At 39.0% G+C, this 17884-nt stretch overlaps 1 protein-coding gene across 5 annotated transcripts in view; it reads right to left on the bottom strand.

Moving 5' to 3' along the window:
• SMG1 (SMG1 nonsense mediated mRNA decay associated PI3K related kinase) overlaps positions 1-17884 on the bottom strand; it is a 117263-nt gene that overhangs the window by 4944 nt on the left and 94435 nt on the right. For 4 of the 5 annotated variants that reach the window (XM_023189754.2, XM_023189751.2, XM_023189753.2 and 1 more), the window contains 12 exons: positions 16712-16938; positions 13396-13546; positions 13103-13292; positions 12458-12927; positions 11190-11327; positions 8938-9090; positions 6416-6595; positions 5425-5652; positions 4568-4779; positions 4302-4408; positions 2448-2627; positions 2261-2367 (listed from right to left, as the gene is read on the bottom strand). In XM_023189754.2, the coding sequence (XP_023045522.1) occupies positions 2261-2367; positions 2448-2627; positions 4302-4408; positions 4568-4779; positions 5425-5652; positions 6416-6595; positions 8938-9090; positions 11190-11327; positions 12458-12927; positions 13103-13292; positions 13396-13546; positions 16712-16938 (2343 nt within the window). The remainder of the gene's footprint in view (positions 1-2260; positions 2368-2447; positions 2628-4301; positions 4409-4567; positions 4780-5424; positions 5653-6415; positions 6596-8937; positions 9091-11189; positions 11328-12457; positions 12928-13102; positions 13293-13395; positions 13547-16711; positions 16939-17884) is intronic. The other variant, XM_023189752.2, reaches the window with a different exon arrangement.

Below are 17884 nucleotides of genomic sequence, written 5' to 3' on the forward strand. Positions count from 1 at the left end.
AAAAAGCACAATAGCCAAGTACACTTTAAAAAGAGAGCTAAGACAGTTACAAAGATATGAAAAGCACACAATCCATTAACCTACCAGAACATTTATGAAGTAAAAATATCCCTAACTCAGAACATCTTTCATGATTTTTGACAAACTTGACAAAACAGTTTCTTAAAAAAAAAAAAAAAAAAAGGGCTGGGCACGGTGGCTCATGCCTGTAATCCCAGCACTTTGGGAGGCTGAGGTGGGAGGATCACGAGGTCAGGAGATTGAGACCATCCTGGTAAACACGGTGAAATCCCGTCTCTATTAAAAATACAAAAAATGAGCCGGGCGTGGTGGCGGGCACCTGTAGTCCCCAGCTACTTGGGAGGCTGAGGCAGGAGAATGGCGTGAACCCGGGAGGCGGAGCTTGCAGTGAGCCGAGATCACGCCACTGCACTGCACTCTAGCCTGGGCGACAGAGCGAGACTCCGTCTCAAAAAATAAAAAATAAAAAAATTCCTTGCCCAAGAAGAGTTTAAGTCTGGGTCCTATACAAGAACGTAACAGTGTTTAAAAGAAAAAAAAAAAATCCTTACTGATGTTAAAATTGAATTACGGATGCCAAACCATCAAACAAGATACTCAGTCTCTTAATTTTTATCCCACAGGAAAAAATGTACGTTTATAATGAAGACATCAAGCAGATACCTCTCTTGACCATATGATCTAACTTATCACCACCAAAGATGGCACAAACTGACATATGTCTCTTGATGTAAAATACTGAGAAAGAAACATCACTGATGTTGTATTCCTTCCAAAAAATCTTGAATGAATTGAATTATGAGGAAAATATCGGACAAATATAAACAGAGGCACATTCTGTAAACCAACTAATCTAGACAAACTAAAAATATGAAGGGAAGGGAAGAGGGAAAGGCTCAGGAACTGTTCTAGATATTAAAGCAGATCAAGAAGTAGGACAAGGATAGACAGTACCTGACTCACAGTGGGTCCAAATGACCTTTTTTTTTTTTTTTTTTTTACTTCACCATGGGTTTATCGGGGTATTAAATGCATTTTAGACTTATGATGGATTTATTGGGATGTCACTCCATCATAAAGGGAGGACCATCTATCTATATGCAAAATGCATGATGACCCTTGACTAGATCTTGAAGGTGGGGGAAATAGGGGGTTCAGAGAGGAGGAATAAGCAATAAAGAATATTTTGAGATAATTGGAGAAATCTAAATGTGGATTGAATGTTAGATAATAGTATTACATCAATGTTAAGTTTCCTGAGTTGACAATTACATAGTAGTTACAGTATTATAGTATTTTGTTCAAGAGATACATAGTGAAGTTTAGGCATGAAGTGTTAAGATGTCTGCAAAGAACCCTCAAATTGTTCAGAAAAACTGTGTGCACACACACAGAACAATGAAACATGGGAAATTGTTAACTGGTGAGTCTAGGTAAAACGTTTATGGGCCTTCCTACAAGTTTTCTGTAGCTTTATTCTCAAATTTATATATTCAATATTAGTAACACTGATGAAAACATTTCAGAGTAATGACTTCAGACAAATGTCCCAATACCCAAAGATGCTTTACAAATACAGGTTGAGTATCCCTTATCCAAAATGCTTGGGATCTGTAGTTTTAGATTTTGGATTCTTTGAGATTTTGGAATATATGCATGTATAGAATAAGTAACTTGGGGGTGGGATGCAAGTCTATACACGGAATCCACTTATGCCTTATTATTCACATAGCCTGAAGGTAATTTTATACATTTTCAGTAATTTTGTGCATGAAACAGGTTCTGACTAGATTTTCACTACTGGATCCGTCACAAGGTCAGGCATGGAATTTTCCACTTATGGCATCATGTCAACACTCAAAATGTTTCAGATTGGGAGCATCTGATTAGGGATGCTCCACTCATACTACACCTGCAACCCAAAGCTTCCTTGGCATTTCATTTGAAACCTTCAACAGTTTTCTTTAAATGGAAACTAATTGTAGTCCGGTGGAGGAGGATCAGACTTATATTTGGGTTAAAACAGGGCTAGGGGAAAGGAAAGTGCTCACAAGGAAGGGTCAGAGCAAAATGGTGACTACTGGACAACGCCAGAGCTGTGTTACTCAAAATCTTCTGAATCCTGAAAACACATCTAAGTTCCTTGATGAACCACTAAGGAAATTGATGAGAGGCATCTTTATACACCTCTACTTTTCCAGCAGCATTAAAATGTGTAGCCCAAGTTTAAAACAGTCACCTGTTCAGCAACTGACATCCTCCTATTCGGATCAACATCTCGGCCCTCTAACTTGGCTTTCACTCTCTTCCACACACTCACTGCATAGGAGTTTCTCTCTTGCACCGCTATGAAGCAACAAAAACATATGTAAGTCAAACTGTCATTTTATATAAAAATTTAAGGCATCTTTATTCTAACTAATTACCTTTCCCAGTTTTAGGGTCTCTGACTGCCTTTTTAGGACTACAAGCAACACTCTTGCCAGTTCCTGGAACGGTGCTTGGTGGAGTATCAGCTGATGTGGCAAGATTTTTCTGAATCAGCTTTCTAGCATTCTGTGACATGACATCAGGCTGAGTCTTCTGGCCAGTGTTACTCCGGACTGCTACAGAGAAAGAGTTGGTGGCTCAATTTACATGTAAACAAAACACGGAGGGGGCAGAGTGGAGCAAGCACGGGATAGGTGGTAGTGTATTTTAATACCCCAAATTAAATAATCAACTATAAATCCTTATCCTTTGACACAGCAATTGTCTTCCTAAAAATATAGCCTAAAAACAGTCAGACATTCAGGTATGAATTTGTACAATTATGTTTACTAGGCTTGTGGCATCAAAAACCATAAATATCAGCTGGGCATGGTGGCTCACGCCTGTAATCCCAGCACTTTGGGAGGCCGAAGTGGGCGGATCAGTTGAGGTCAGAAGTTTGAGACCAGCCTAGCCAACAAGGCAAAATCCTGTCTCTATAAAAATACAAAAATTAGCGGGGCATGGTGGCAGGTTCCTGTAATTCTAGCTACTTGGGAGGCTGAGGCAGGAAAATCTCCTGAATCCAGAAGGCAGAAGTTGCAGTGAGCTCAGATTGCGCCACTGCACTCCAGCCTGGGCGACAGAGTGAGACTCATCTCAAAACAAAAACAAAAACAAAAACAAAACAAACAAACAAAAAACAATAAAATAAAAAATAAAAATAAACTGGCCATTAAGTCATTTTTTAAAAGATTATTTAATGACTGAAAAATTATTAACTGGAAAAGGGCAACAAAAATTGCACGTGCATAATCATCCCAATGTGTTTGTGTTATGTGTGCGTATGCACAGTGAAGTAAATCAAAAAATGCAGTGGTTTTTGCCTCTATTTGGAATGAAACTACAAATTTTTCAGTTGTATTAAGTATTTTCCTAAGTTTCTCTAACAGATACATATTTTAAAATCAAAAAATTTTTTAGCCAAGTAGCAGGCACCTGTAATCCAAGCTATTCAGGAAGCTAAGGCAGGAGAATCGCTTAAAACACAGGTTTTAAGGTTGCAGTGAGCCACAATTGTGCCACTGCACTCCAGCCTGGACCACAGTGAGTTTTGAGACTCCGTCTCCCAAAAAAAACACACACACAATTTTTTTAAAGAAAACTACTCAAATGCAAAGCATTTTTACTCTCTCACAAGTTGTTTCATTTTTTTGAGACAGAGTCTTGTTCTGTCACCCAGGCTGGAGTGTAGTGACGTGATCTTGGCTCACTGCAACCTCTGCTTCCCAGGTTCAAACAATTCTCCTGCCTCAGCCTCCTGAGTAGCTGGGACTGCAAGCATCTGGCACCACACTCAGCTAATTTTTTTTGTATTTTTAGTAGAGACAAGGTTTCACTATGTTGGTCAGGCTGGTCTTGAACACCTGATCTTAGGTGATCCACCTGCCTCAGCCTCCCAAAGTGCTGGGATAACAGGTGTGAGCCACCTCGCCCAGCCTTTTTTTTTTTTTTTTTTTTTTTAAATAGCTGTTTATTTATTTATTTATTTTTAAAGAGACAGGGTCTTGAACTCCTGGCCTTAGGCAATCCTCCCACCTTGGCCTTCCAGTAGCTGGGGGGATTATAGGTGTGAGCCATCATGCCTGGCTCACGTGAGTATTTTTAAGGATAAGCTAAAATCTGGTCAGTTTAAGATTATAGAATGACAGGCCTTAAGTGTTTAATATTAGACAGTTATGTATAATTAAACATCTTAGCATCTATGTGTAACATTATTAAGAGATCAAGACTCAGGACTCTTCTCCTACCTGCAGCAAAGGATGGCTGATAAGTGGCAGATGACGTTGGACTTGAACATTCATTTGTTGCATCGGTGACTAAGGGTGATGCAAAACTCACTAAATTATTATAGATACTGAAATACAAAATAAAATGGCTTATTTATGAAATGTTTTACCTGATAACTACTTATAAAAATATGAACAAAACTGAAAAATTAAATCAAGAGATAAACTTACTATACCAGTAGTTTTATACTTATGTTTTATAAATTTTGACCAGAAGGTATTCTTACCTCTGACTTTGTGTTTTCAGTTCTTTCAAGGTGGGAGTGATTTCCTGGAGCATTTCAACATGTTCTTGACTTCGAACCTGACCCATAGCCTGGACTAATGTAAACAGAACTGTTTGAATGTTGTCTTGCCATGATTTATATTCACCCAAAAACTGCCTAACACTGTTCTCATAGGGAACATCTTCACCATCCGCCAAAGCAGCTTCTTCATCCTAGAATTGATAATGATTAAGAAAAATAGTTTTAGTATCAGTAATTACTCTCAAGACAGTCACCTAGCGATTAAGAAGTAGCAAGTGTTTCAAATATAAGTGTTTAAACTGCTTATTATAGTTTAACTCCATTTTTATAGGAACTTCGTTTCCACCATCAAAAAAAAATTCAAAGTAAAAGTAAATTCTAAAATTAAATTATTTACTGTTTGTAATAATGAAATAATAGCCTTTTCTGGAGGCTTAGTTTTCTTACTAACTAGACTACGTACAACACTGGAGGGAAGAGACAACATTTCATTCATTTTGGAGGCGAACTGTATGGGTTTGTTGGTATAGCTAAGAAAAAGATAGGCTGGATATCTGAATTCTCAAACTACATTCATATCTTGGTTTTATTACAAGTTATATCACAATAAAGGAATCTATTTAAGCCTTAGTTTCTCTGTGTATGAAATTCCAACTACTACTACTGGTTTTAAAAAAATAGTTGATGAAAACACAAGTTAACTCAGTTACAAATAAATTGGAAGATGCGATGAGATAAATTGTTATTTACAAAATGTCACTATTTTTCCTATAAATAAAACTAGTAAATTTTATAAAAGAGGGACAGTAAATGTGTGTTCATGGTATTAGTCTTACCTTAGCCATAGCTTTCAAGAGATGTTTCACATCTCCAAGCTGTCGGTTATGACCAGTGAGTACAGTCTTTATATTATCAACCAGATTCTGAATTGTTTCACAGACCGTTTCTATCTGCTGCTCTTTCTCTGTCTGAATTGCCCTCTGAGTAGACATATCCTGGGTCAATTGTTTGTGTGCTGACAAAAGCCATTCAGAGCTGCCAATAGGATGTTCAAGACCAGTGTCCTAAATAGAACAAGCATTTGTTTGACTTCGAGTATCAGCTGAAATAATGAGTCCTTTCTTCATTATCATCATCAAAAGATATTAGTAACTCAAGCTGACACAAAGAGAACCTCCATTGCTAAGTCATGAATTAATTACCTACAAGTTACTTAACAATAATCTCAATAATCTATGAAAGATAGATGAAGATTTTTACTTTCCTGCATAATCACGCAGGTTATAAATGCTTAAAGTTTAAGACCTGAGAAATACATTCGGAACCACAAAGATGACTGGCAATCCAGGTCCCTAAATTCTAAATAACTCTTCGAGATGAAATGTGAACTTCCTAACATACAACTTTAAGCTTTCTGACCAAATATAAATGTCAAATTTACCAACTTGCTATTTCTGGCCTTCACTAACTTTTCCAGCATTCATCTTCCATAAGCCCTCTTTCTACCGCTCTATGTTTTCAGTGCATCGGAATCATTTGCTATATACCGTCTTTCTCCTCCATTCTAAACTTTCATAGTATTTTGGTTGCAGCTCTAAGGAGCCTTTACACTTTCTCATTTTTCGTATTTTTAAATATATAATATGTTTCTGGGAAGGGGGGTGGCTAAGAAAATAATTTAATCATCACTGTCCTCCCCCGCCCCCATAACAACCTCTTACATACAGTATATGCTCAACAAACGTAATCTGAATGTATATATTAAATTGATTTTGATAGTATAACGCTAGCCTTAATTTAATCAAATTTCCTTCCACCAAGACTCACCACTCTCTGTAATAAACGAAGCTCTAACTCAGACACTGAACTGTTAAACTGTGATGCAAATGAACACATCTGCTGACATCGCTTGATTAGTTCAAATAACGCCGCATCCAGGTTTAAGGCTTCTGCAGTTCTTGTTCGTAAACTTTCAAAATGAATGATATTGCTGCAGAGAAAAGTGACCTGTGAAGACAGAAAGGGAACCACAAGAGGAGATGGGGGGAAGGTGGAAAAGGGAGGTGGCAATTAATAACACAAAAAAATACTACTTCCTCATTTTGAGAATTCAGGACCAGAATTGGTGCTGAAAATGTTTGGAGGCCGGGCGCGGTGGCTCAAGCCTGTAATCCCAGCACTTTGGGAGGCCGAGACGGGTGGATCACGAGGTCAGGAGATCGAGACCATCCTGGTCTACACGGTGAAACCCCGTCTCTACTAAAAATACAAAAAACTAGCCGGGCGAGGTGGCGGGCGCCTATAGTCCCAGCTACTCGGGAGGCTGAGGCAGGAGAATGGCGTGAACCCGGGAGGCGGAGCTTGTAGTGAGCCGAGATCGCGCCACTGCACTCCAGCCTGGGCGGCAGAGCGAGACTCTGTCTCAAAAAAAAAAAAAAAGAAAATGTTTGGGAAATAGACCAAAACCTTATAAAGGCTTTAAAAAAATGTACATTTATATTTACACTGTTAGGTCTGAGATGGCCAAAAGCACTGACAAACAATTAGGTAAATGTATCTTCTACATTACTGTTTTTACATAGAATATTTACTCCACAATAAAGCTGTTATCATATTTAGCTGCAATTTGTGTTACATCCACAATTCAGAAGACACTTCTATCAGAATGTTCCCCTTCTGCTTCTATTCTTGCCTCACTTATCTGGCAATATTAAGCTCATCTTAAAGGTATGATTAATATTGTGGTGGTTATTTTGTTTGTTTGTTTTTTGTTTTCTTTGAGACAGGGTCTCCCCCGTTGCCCAGGCTGAAGTACAGTGGCTTAACTATGGCTCACTGTAGCCTTAGACTCCTGGGCTCAAGCAATCCTCCCGCCTTAGTCTCCCAGGTAGCTAGTCTTCCAGCTGGGACTAGAGGTGCGTGCCACCATGCCTAGCCAAAAAAAAAAAAAATTTTATTGGCCAAGTGTGGTGGCTCACACCCGTAATCCCAGCACTTTGGGAGGCCAAGGCCAGCGGATCACCTGAGGTCAGGAGTTCGAGACCAACCTGGCCAACATGGTGAAACCCCATCTCCACTAAAAATACAAAAAAATTAGCTGGGCATGGTGGCAGGTGCCTGTAATCCCAGCTACTTGGGAGGCTGAGGCAGGAGAATTGCTTGAACTCTGGAGGCAGAGGTTGCAGTGAGCCAAGACGACACCACTGCACTACAGCCTGGGCAACAAGAGCAAAACTGCGTCTCAAAAAAAAAAGAAAATACTCTTTTTTGGTAGAAACAGTATCTTGCTATGTTGCCCAGGCTGGTTTTGAACTCCTAGCCTCAAGCCATCCGCCTGCCTCAGACTTCTGAGTAGCTAGAGCTAAAGGGACATACCATGCCCAGCTATGATACATTCTTAAATAGTTCTTAACAGGTATATACTGAAAAATTTATAGACAAAATTATGCACTATTTGAGATTTCTATTAAATATGGATGGAAAGGAGGATTACGGAGTATGGGTGAAATAAGATAGGACTTAAGTTGAGCATTATTAAGCACTGGTGATAGGTATGAAGTATGAGTATCATGTATTACTCCAATTTTGTACTTAGTTGAAAATGTCCATAGCAGTTTTTTGGTTTTTCTTTTTGAGACAGAGTCTTGCTTTGTCACCCAGGCTGGAATTCAGTGGCACGATCTTGGATCACTGCAACCTCTGGCTCCCAGGTTCAAGCAATTCTCCTGCCTCAGCCTACTGAGTAGCTGGGACTATGGGCACCCACCACGACGCCCAGCTAATTTTTTTGTATTTTTAGTAGAGATGGGGTTTCACCATACTGGCTGGTCTTGAACTCCTGACCTTGTGATCCGCCCACCTCAGTCTCCCAAAGTGCTGGGACTACAGGTGTAAGCCATGGTGCCTGGCCGACAGGGCACAAGGTCTTAGGATGTTTTTACTGTCATGTGGAAAAAATAATATTCAAAGTACCTTTCCAAATCTTTGGATTGCTTTAGTTCTATATATAAGTCTATATATTTAGTTTTATATATATATAGTTTAGTTCATATATATATAAAAGAGAACCAGAGAACCTTAGACAAATATGAATTTAACACCTCTTTATTTTTCAACAGAGGCTGAATTTATTTAATTAACATTTAAATGAGAGGCAGTAAAGGCCCAGGGAAATAACCTGCTGTAGGTTCAACTTAAGGCATGCCCTGAAAGGCCCATCAGTCCCTCCTCCTGGTGCTGTGAACCAAAACGTGGGCTCTCAAGCTCCCCTGGTTACCCCACATATAATTTCCGGCTACTGATCTAATCCTGTAAGTGAATACAAAGATGGTGCATGTAAGTCACAATACCTGACTTGCTCTTTGGCTCTCTTTAAGGACAAGATTTCTTCTTTCAGCTATCGTTGCTTCAAAATCTTGTAGTACAGGGGCCAATGCAGGGTTGGCACCACCTGCCCACTTGAGTCGCTGTTCAATACTTGCTTCAAGTGCTGCTAGCTTCTCCTATAAAAGCCAGCAGAATCTTGGTGAATGTATATGACATTCTCTACTTCCTATCTGTGGAGTATTTTATATAACACAATAAAGATTCAAAAGAACCAGGGTGGACATATGTAATTTAGAAAACAAAGCTTTAACAATCACCTTTCAGAATTAACCTTGATTTCCCTTTGAACATTTAAGGCCAAACATGTATGGAGAGAGAGGCAACAACTGGCTTTCAGTTTATTATCTTAACATGTACAGAAGGAAGTTTCACTTTCATTTTAAAATAAAATGATCTTTAAAAAACAAAAAATCTGCTACACCAAACTCCTTTTTTTTTTCTTTTGAGACGGAGTCTCACTCTTGTCACCCAGGCTGGAGTGCAGTGGTGCAATCTCAGCTCACTACAACCTTTGCCACCTGGGTTCAAGTGATTCTCCTGCCTCAGCCTCCCAAGTAGCTGGGACTACAGGCACCTTGTCACCGCACCTGGCTAATTTTTGTAGTTTTAGTAGCGATGTAATTTCACCATCTTGGCCAGGCTGGTCTTGAACTCCTGACCTCGTGATCCACCCACCTCGGCCTCCCAAAATGCTAGGATTACAGATGTGAGCCACCACGCCCGGCCACAATCTTGGCTCACGGCAACCTCTGCCTCCTGGGCTCAAGCCATCCTCCCACCTCAGCCTCCTGAGCAGCTGGGACAAGAGGTGCGTGCCACTATGCCCCAACTAATTTTTTGTATTTTTTGTAGAGACAAGGTTTTACTACGTTGCCCAGGCTGGTCTCAAACTCCTGGCCTCAAGCAATCCACCCGCCTCGACCTCCCAAAGTGCTGGGTTCATAGGCGTGAACCACCATGCCTGGCCAAGTTTATAAATAATGGTAAAAATCCATCCAGATTATCATGACAAGGAAAGTTTCATGTAACAAAGTTATTTGATTATTTATTCAACATTTCAGGTGGACACATTCACATTTTCTCTCCCCAACTCCCTCTACTTTCCTGCATGTCCATGTCTCTAAAATCATTAAGAGGAAGAGTTCATTCTTGTAAGTTGAAAACACATCTTTTCTCTGACCAATACACTGTAGAGAAAGCTCATTTCAATCTTCAAATGACTGAGCTCAAAAAAGCTTCATTACAAAACTTTAAAACATCACAGAATTATACTTGATTTTATACTGCTATTAATTTACAAAAACAGAAAAATGTCAGTTACTACTGAGTACATGACGTATAAAGGACAGACAATATAAAGATATATATAACTTTCATTAAGACAAGTTTCTCTTATGTAAAAAAATAAGAAGGATTATGTATACAGCTTTCAATATCCAGGCAATATAATAGTTCAGAAAAATATTCTGCTGCCTTAGGCATCCCAAAATTCCATTATCTATACAACATAAGAAATGCCCATGCTTCTTGGCTACTACTATTAAACAAAATAGAACTACTTACATACATTTCACAAAACAAATTCAGTATTCAAAGTTTTTCTAATCACCAGTTTTCTTAATGTATGAAGGCACAGTAATTATCAAGTTCATTAAAAACCTGAGATATTTAGTATGTTTCTACTCCTGGTTCAAAATATACCTGTTACTGTTAAGACTCAGTTACCTTGGAGGGTAAGAAATAAAAAACAGAGGCCGGGCACGTTGGCTCATGCCTGCAATTCCAGTACGTTGGGAGGCCAAACGGGCAGATCACCTGAGGTCAGGAGTTTGAGACCGACCAGCCTGGCCAACATGGTGAAACGCTGTAGCTACCTAAAATTAGCTGGACATGGTGGTGCAAGCCTGTAGTCCCAGCTACTTGAGAGGCTGAAGCAGGAGAATCGCTTGAACCCGGGAGGCAGAGGTTGCAGTGAGGTGAGATAGTGCCACTGCACTCCAACCTGGGCGACAAAGTGAGACGTTGTCTCCAAAAAAATATATATATATATATATATATGTATGTATGTATGTATAAATTAAAAGCAAAAGTGAAAAAAATTATGCTCTTCTGGCTTACAAACCAAGGACACATACAACAACAGAGCACTAACAATCGTAGCGTTGATTATTTCTAAAAGGAAGATGCCCTGGAAGGAAGACCTAGCAAAACACACCTGAACTGTTGCAATAGAAGTTTCAATTTGGCTCAGGGTATGTAGTTTCTTTTTCATGCTGGTTAGGATAGCAGACCGTGGGGGAGGTGTGACTGACATGGCTTGTGGTCTACTGATAAGTAGATCTTCATGTTGCCACTGTTCAAAGAAAAAGAAATGTAATAAAATCAGCAGGAAAAAAGCATTTAGATAAATAAGGAAAGGGAGGTGCAACCTAGGACTGGTGGAAGAGAAAAAATCCCAGGTGCAGCCAGTGGGAGGTAAGCAGGGAGAAGTAACAGAAAAGACACACTGAAAAAAAAATCACATCCAGGTGAAAGTCTTCTTGAGGTGGAACATGGCTAATAAATTTCTTGGACCACTCACATGCAACATTTAAATAGTAATTCTGAAGATGTTAACTACAGTTAAGGAAATCAGAGCTTAAAGAAGTTAAGTACAAGTTTATATACCTACGTCTGATTTGAACACAAATCCATCTCACCCCAAAGCCTGTGCTGTCATACATCATACATCTCCTAAGTAATTAAGGCCAAAACTAGGCTTCTAAAAACCATTTCCAAAATAAAGACAGACTTATTCCCAAAGCTGTTTATCACATGAGTAGGGCATCAAGGAAAATAAACTACTTTAGAAACAAATACGGGAAGCATACCTACATATGAATGAATTCAACATTAAAAACTATATTTATGCCAGGCACGGTGGCTTGCACCTGTAATCTCAACACTTTGGGAGCCCAAGGCGGGTGGATCACCTGAGGTCGGGAGTTTGAGACCAGCCTGATCAACATGGAGAAACCCCACCTCTACTAAAAATACAAAATTAGCCAGGCGTGGTGGTGCATGCCTGTAATCCCAGCTACTCGGGAGGCTGAGGCGGGAGCACTGCTTGAACCCAGGAGGTAGAGGCTGCGATGAGCCAAAATCGCACCACTGCACTCCGGTCTGGGCAACAAGAGCAAAACTCTGCCTCAAAAAAAAAAAAAAAAAAAAGCAATATTTAATACAGATCATGCTTATCACACAGCCCTGATGGAAAGAAATTCTAAGGACACAAACCATAAAGGATAAATGATCTCAACTATACAGAAGAGAAACAAAGTATCATTGGGAAGAAACTGCCAAAATGCAATGGTGTGTTTGCACTGGGTTGGTTTAAGTTCAGGAAGTTTTAAAAAATTTTCTGTGTATTGTTTTATATTAATTTCCCCCATTTTTCAAGTTTCCTACCTTGAGGAAAAACACATTATAATGAAAAACACTTACCTGAAACATGGCAATATGCAGCTGAACTCGCTGCAGGCTTGTCTTACAAGAAGAAATACTGGTTTCCAGCCTTCGCACCAAGTCATGCTTCTTCCAGGCAGTGTCATAAGAACTTGCTAACACGGTTGCCCTGTTCATAACCAACTGAGAGAATTTCCCAATCTGGATGTTATGTTCCACCGCTTTCTTACAGAGATCATCAACAGAAACTTTGCTTTCGGCACCAAAGTCCTTTGCCTCTACTTGAGCAATGATGTCTACACCCAGAGCACTGATAAAACTGCACAGTGTGAGTCCGAGGGCTTGGTTGGGTAGTCCTATCAAGAGCTGCCTCACAAAGTCAGCTGTGAATGCCTTGATAGGTTTGGCCATTTGGTCTTCACTGAAACAAGAGTTTCTAAAAAGGGTTTTCACATTGACAATCTGTACAGGCCCATTCACAGTATTCTGATCTTCAAGTGAACTTGATCCTACAAAAAGGAAAAATTTCTTATAAAGTATTTCATGAAAAAAATCAGGTGATATGCCATTTATTTATAGTATTTAAGGTGTCATGAATGTATAATTAAATTAAGCCTACTCTACCCTGCCCCCTTCCATAGTGCTACATAGCTAAAGCTAGCATGTTTACAGTTAGAATATTACCTGACAATGTTTTAGAAAAGGTACCACAGAGCCTGAAGAACTCCTTAATCGTCTGTAGTCTTTTTAGAAAGAAAATCTCTTCTAGCACCTGCCGGTGATTATCATCATCAAAAAAATTAACTTGAGTACTCCTGGCTTCCCTTATGATGTCAATCTTTCGCCAAGCTATAGGAATTTCCATCTTGTTCAACTATGTAAATGAAAGAAAACAAAGTTCATTTCTCCACTCTTCACACAACTGAACAACTACTTTATGGCACTTGCATTATTTTTAAATCCAAGTCCACATTTACCTTTTCAACTAATAAGCCGAAAGCAGTTTCAACTTGAGCAAACATGCCATCGAATGCTACCAAAAGCATCTGGCCAGCTGACATTTTGGGTGTTTCTTCAACTGAACCATTTCTTGGTTGGATTAATTCACCATACTGAGCATGTAGTAGTCTACAGGAAAACAAAGGGAGTTAAAACCTTCGCTGAAAAGTAATGCCTTTGGTAGGAACATAAAAAGTCAGTACATCTCACAGCTGCATGAGAACTCTAGAAAGCCTTCTGGCATTAAGAAGAAGTGTTATTAGGCCGGGTGCAGTGGCTCACGCCTGTAATCCCAGCACTTTGGGAGGCCTAGGTGGCCGGAACACCAGAGATCAGGAGTTCGAGACAAGCCTGGCCAACATGGAGAAATCCCGTCTCTACTAAAAATACAAAAAAATCAGCTGGGTGTAGTGGTGGGCACCTGTAATCCCAGCTACTTGGGAGGCTGAGGCAGGAGAATCACTTCAACCTAGGAGGTGAAGGTTGCTGTGAGCCAAGATCGCGCCATTACACTCCAGTCTGGGCAACAAGAGCGAAACTCCATCTCAAAAAAAAACAGGAGTGTTATGATGGTAAAATGGTATTTCATGTCAACCACAATAGGATTTCAATGATTCCAGTTCATTATTAACAACTGTTATGTGATTAAATTTTATGCAAACTTGAGTGATTAGTCTCACTTTTACACACAAAATATGAAATAATGTAAAATCCCATATTGAAAACGTCAGAAATCACACCATTCTAAAGCTGGCGGACCTAGTAAATTGTCAGGTATGTTCACAATACTACTGTAAGATACGATACAACAAACTATACTTGCTGTTTTGGGTATGCTTGGTTTTTATGCATATTTTGAATGTAAGGTCTTCAGAAATTCACCCCTCACATTATCATTAAGACTTATATAGTGCTTAAGTATTTGGGCACTATTTCTTACACACACACACACACACACACACACACAGAAATCATTCCAAATGGCTGGAACTATTAAGAATTTTTAAGAGAATTAAAAATGTTAAGCTGCCATATAAATTTCTTTTTTTTTTTTTTTTTTGAGACAGAGTCTCGCTCTGTCGCCCGGGCTGGAGTGCAGTGGCCAGATCTCAGCTCACTGCAATCTCCACCTCCCGGGTTTACGCCATTCTCCTGCCTCAGCCTCCCGAGTAGCTGGGACTACAGGCGCCTGCCACCTCGCCCAGCTAGCTTTTTGCATTTTTTAGTAGAGACAGGGTTTCACCGTATTAGCCAGGATGGTCTCAAACTCCTGACCTCGTGATCCACCCGTCTCGGCCTCCCAAAGTGCTGGGATTACAGGCTTGAGCCACCGCGCCCGGCCCAGATAAATTTCTAACGGAAAAATTGCTGTAAGATGGTATGAGATTTTCCTTGAGATTACCCAAAAAAAAGCTTCTCTGAAACAAGGCACAGACAGGCTGCCATAGATCCAGGCACAAAGCTTGTTACCCAAACTACACATTTAGGTAAACATTCCTCTGTAAGAGGATAAGGCAAATCCAGATAGGATATTAAGAGAGAGAAAATGAAGTCTGAAATTCAGTGCAAAACAAAGATGTAAAGATCTAGCATTTAACTTTTTAAATACTGCTAAAAATTATATGATAAAGCTGTTCTATAAATAATCTAAATCGCTACTTAGCTAATATTTGTTTATGCTATTAATGATTATACTTGTTCTAGCTGGGCAAGGTGGCATATGCCTACAGTCCCAGCTACTCAGGAGGCTGAGACAGGAGAATCTCTTGAACCCGGGAGGTGGAAGCTGCAGTGAGCTGAGATCGCACTAGTGCACTCCAGCCTAGCAACACAGAGAGACTCCATCTCAAAAAATATATATATACATATGTATATGAATATATATGTATATATTTCTTATTCTATGAATATAACCACTCCAAAGAAACATGAGAAACAGGAAATTTCTGAATGCAGGATAATTAACATTAAGGAATTATTGCTACTTTTTTCGTGAAATAATGACACCACAGTCAAGAAAAATAAGATTTTATATATATATATACACACATACACACACATACATACACATACATACACATACATATATATACTTCTTGCATTATTAATATTTAAGAATGAAAAAATATTTGCTTCAAAATAACTAGGATAGTAAATTTAAACCAGACTAACCCAGTGCAGATAATTACCAAAGGTGGTGACATGGGGTTCATTAGAAATCTATTCTCTCTACTTTCTTGTATCTTTGAAATTTCCCATGGGAGGAAACGGTGCTACAATTCATTTCTGCTCTCTCAATTATACTTCTTTTGTGAATTAGACATTGGAATGCCAAAGAAAAGAGGCCCTGAATCACTAGGGACAAAGGAGCTTAGGGCTTAGCTCTGAGTACAATGCATATCTGGAGGAACTGCCCAAACTCTACAGATTCCAAAGTCAGATTGCTTTTCTGGACTGAGACGAAAAATACTATATTCAATTAGCTAAAACAAACTTATAATATTTAAACTAATTTAAAAGTATTCACCTGAAATGAGGTGTATACTCGAGGTCAGGAGATCGAGACCATCCTGGCTAACATGGTGAAACCCCGTCTCTACTAAAAATACAAAAAACTAGCCGGGCGAAGTGGCGGCACCTGTAGTCCCAACTACTCGGGAGGCTGAGGCAGGTGAATGGCGTGAACCTGGGAGGCGGAGCTTGCAGTGAGCTGAGATCCGGCCACTGCACTCCAGCCTGGGTGACAGAGTGAGACTCCGTCTCAAAAAAAAAAAAAAGAAAGAAAGAAATGAGGTGTATACTCTGTTAGCTAAATACACTGTCTCAGGTGCCTCCACAGGGTTCTACAAGATGGCTTAAAAAATATCATGTTCGACTGTGTGTATGTACATGTATGTAACCACAAGCACTAAAAGGATATATGTATGTATGTGAGTGAGTGAACTATACACTTGCACACACGCACACACACAAGTGAGTGCATATATAACTAGTGAAATCTGAGTAAGCGGTGTGGACTATATCATTGTCGGTTTCATAGTGTTGCTATAGATACTAACATTGAAGGAAGAATGAAGCATGCACAATACCTGCCTGCACTTTTTTTTAAAGCAACTTCTTGTGATGTATAATTTCAAAATAAAAAAGTTTTAAAAAGATACGTGTATAAGCATTTATAAGTAATTATACCTGCTCTAAAAACTAAAAGTAAACTTACGGTAAAGAGCTCAGAATCCCTTTCTCTGGCTGTCCCATCTCTTTTACGAGGAAACGGCACAACCAGCATTCACTTGCCTGGCAACATCGATGTAATGAGCATGTGTTTCTTCTTCCAGTCCCATAGCTGCATTTCTTAAGTAGGCCTGAAGAGATTCCACTAGAGTCTGCAGGGGAACGCCATCGGTGGTCTGCTCAATAAGACCGTCCAGTTCATGCAGCATACTTTCTAACGTGTATTCCCCTTTCATCAAACATCGAAGTGCTTCTGGAAATATGATTTGCCGGAAATTTGAATTCAATTCCTATAAATATATGAGAAAAAAATTTTAATGTTTTCTGAGTTCAGTTAAGTTACATATTTGGAGACTTAGAGCCATATATTAAGAGCAAACGTATGTAACTATGCCATCAACTCATTCACCTAAGTGCATCTTTTGTTTGCTTTTTATTTCTACTTTTAAAAATTTTCTTTTTAAATTGTTTTGTAGTCATGTGAAATTTTTCAGGAACTATTTCAAATGACTTTTAAAAGTTATATAATTAAACATTCCTAGGATGATGTACCTTAAGAACAAAAAGAACTACCCTAAAGTCTGTAATACAATGTTACTAATTTTTAGGAATCATATTTCCAATAGTGATATTAGTATTGTTACTCTCTTTTCTATTTCCCTTCAAAAAAAAGTTCCCTTCAAAAAAAAAGTTCCCTTCAAAAAAAAGTCCTATCAAGGTATAATTTGCACATAATAAACTGCACGTTTAAAACATATAATTTGGTATCCTTTGGTACTTGCATACACTCATGAAACTGTCACCACAATCAAGAAAATCAGCATACCAGTTACCCTACAAGTTTCCTCCTGACTCTTCTTAATCTCTCTCACTCATACTTCTCCATACCACCTCCTCCATTTCCAGGTAAACACTGATCTGCTTTTTATCCTATTATACACTCTCCATTTATAGGGGTAGAAATGTCTAGCTTTCTTTACTCAGCATAATTATTCTGAGAGTCACACATGTGGCTGTATGTATCAAGGGGTCATTCACTTTAATTGCTAAGAAGTATTCCATTATGTGGATGTACCATATTTTATTTGTCCGTTTGCTTATTGATGAACTTTTGAGTCTCATTTTTGACTACTACAAATAAAGTCGCTATAAAAATTCAAAAAAACAAAGAGCAACTGTAACCAAGTTACAGCTACAAACCTCACAATTATCTTTCCTTTAAATGACTGGCTGAGC

Source organism: Piliocolobus tephrosceles, chromosome 17, assembly GCF_002776525.5.
Source record: "Piliocolobus tephrosceles isolate RC106 chromosome 17, ASM277652v3, whole genome shotgun sequence".
NCBI classification, from domain to species: Eukaryota; Metazoa; Chordata; class Mammalia; order Primates; family Cercopithecidae; genus Piliocolobus; species Piliocolobus tephrosceles.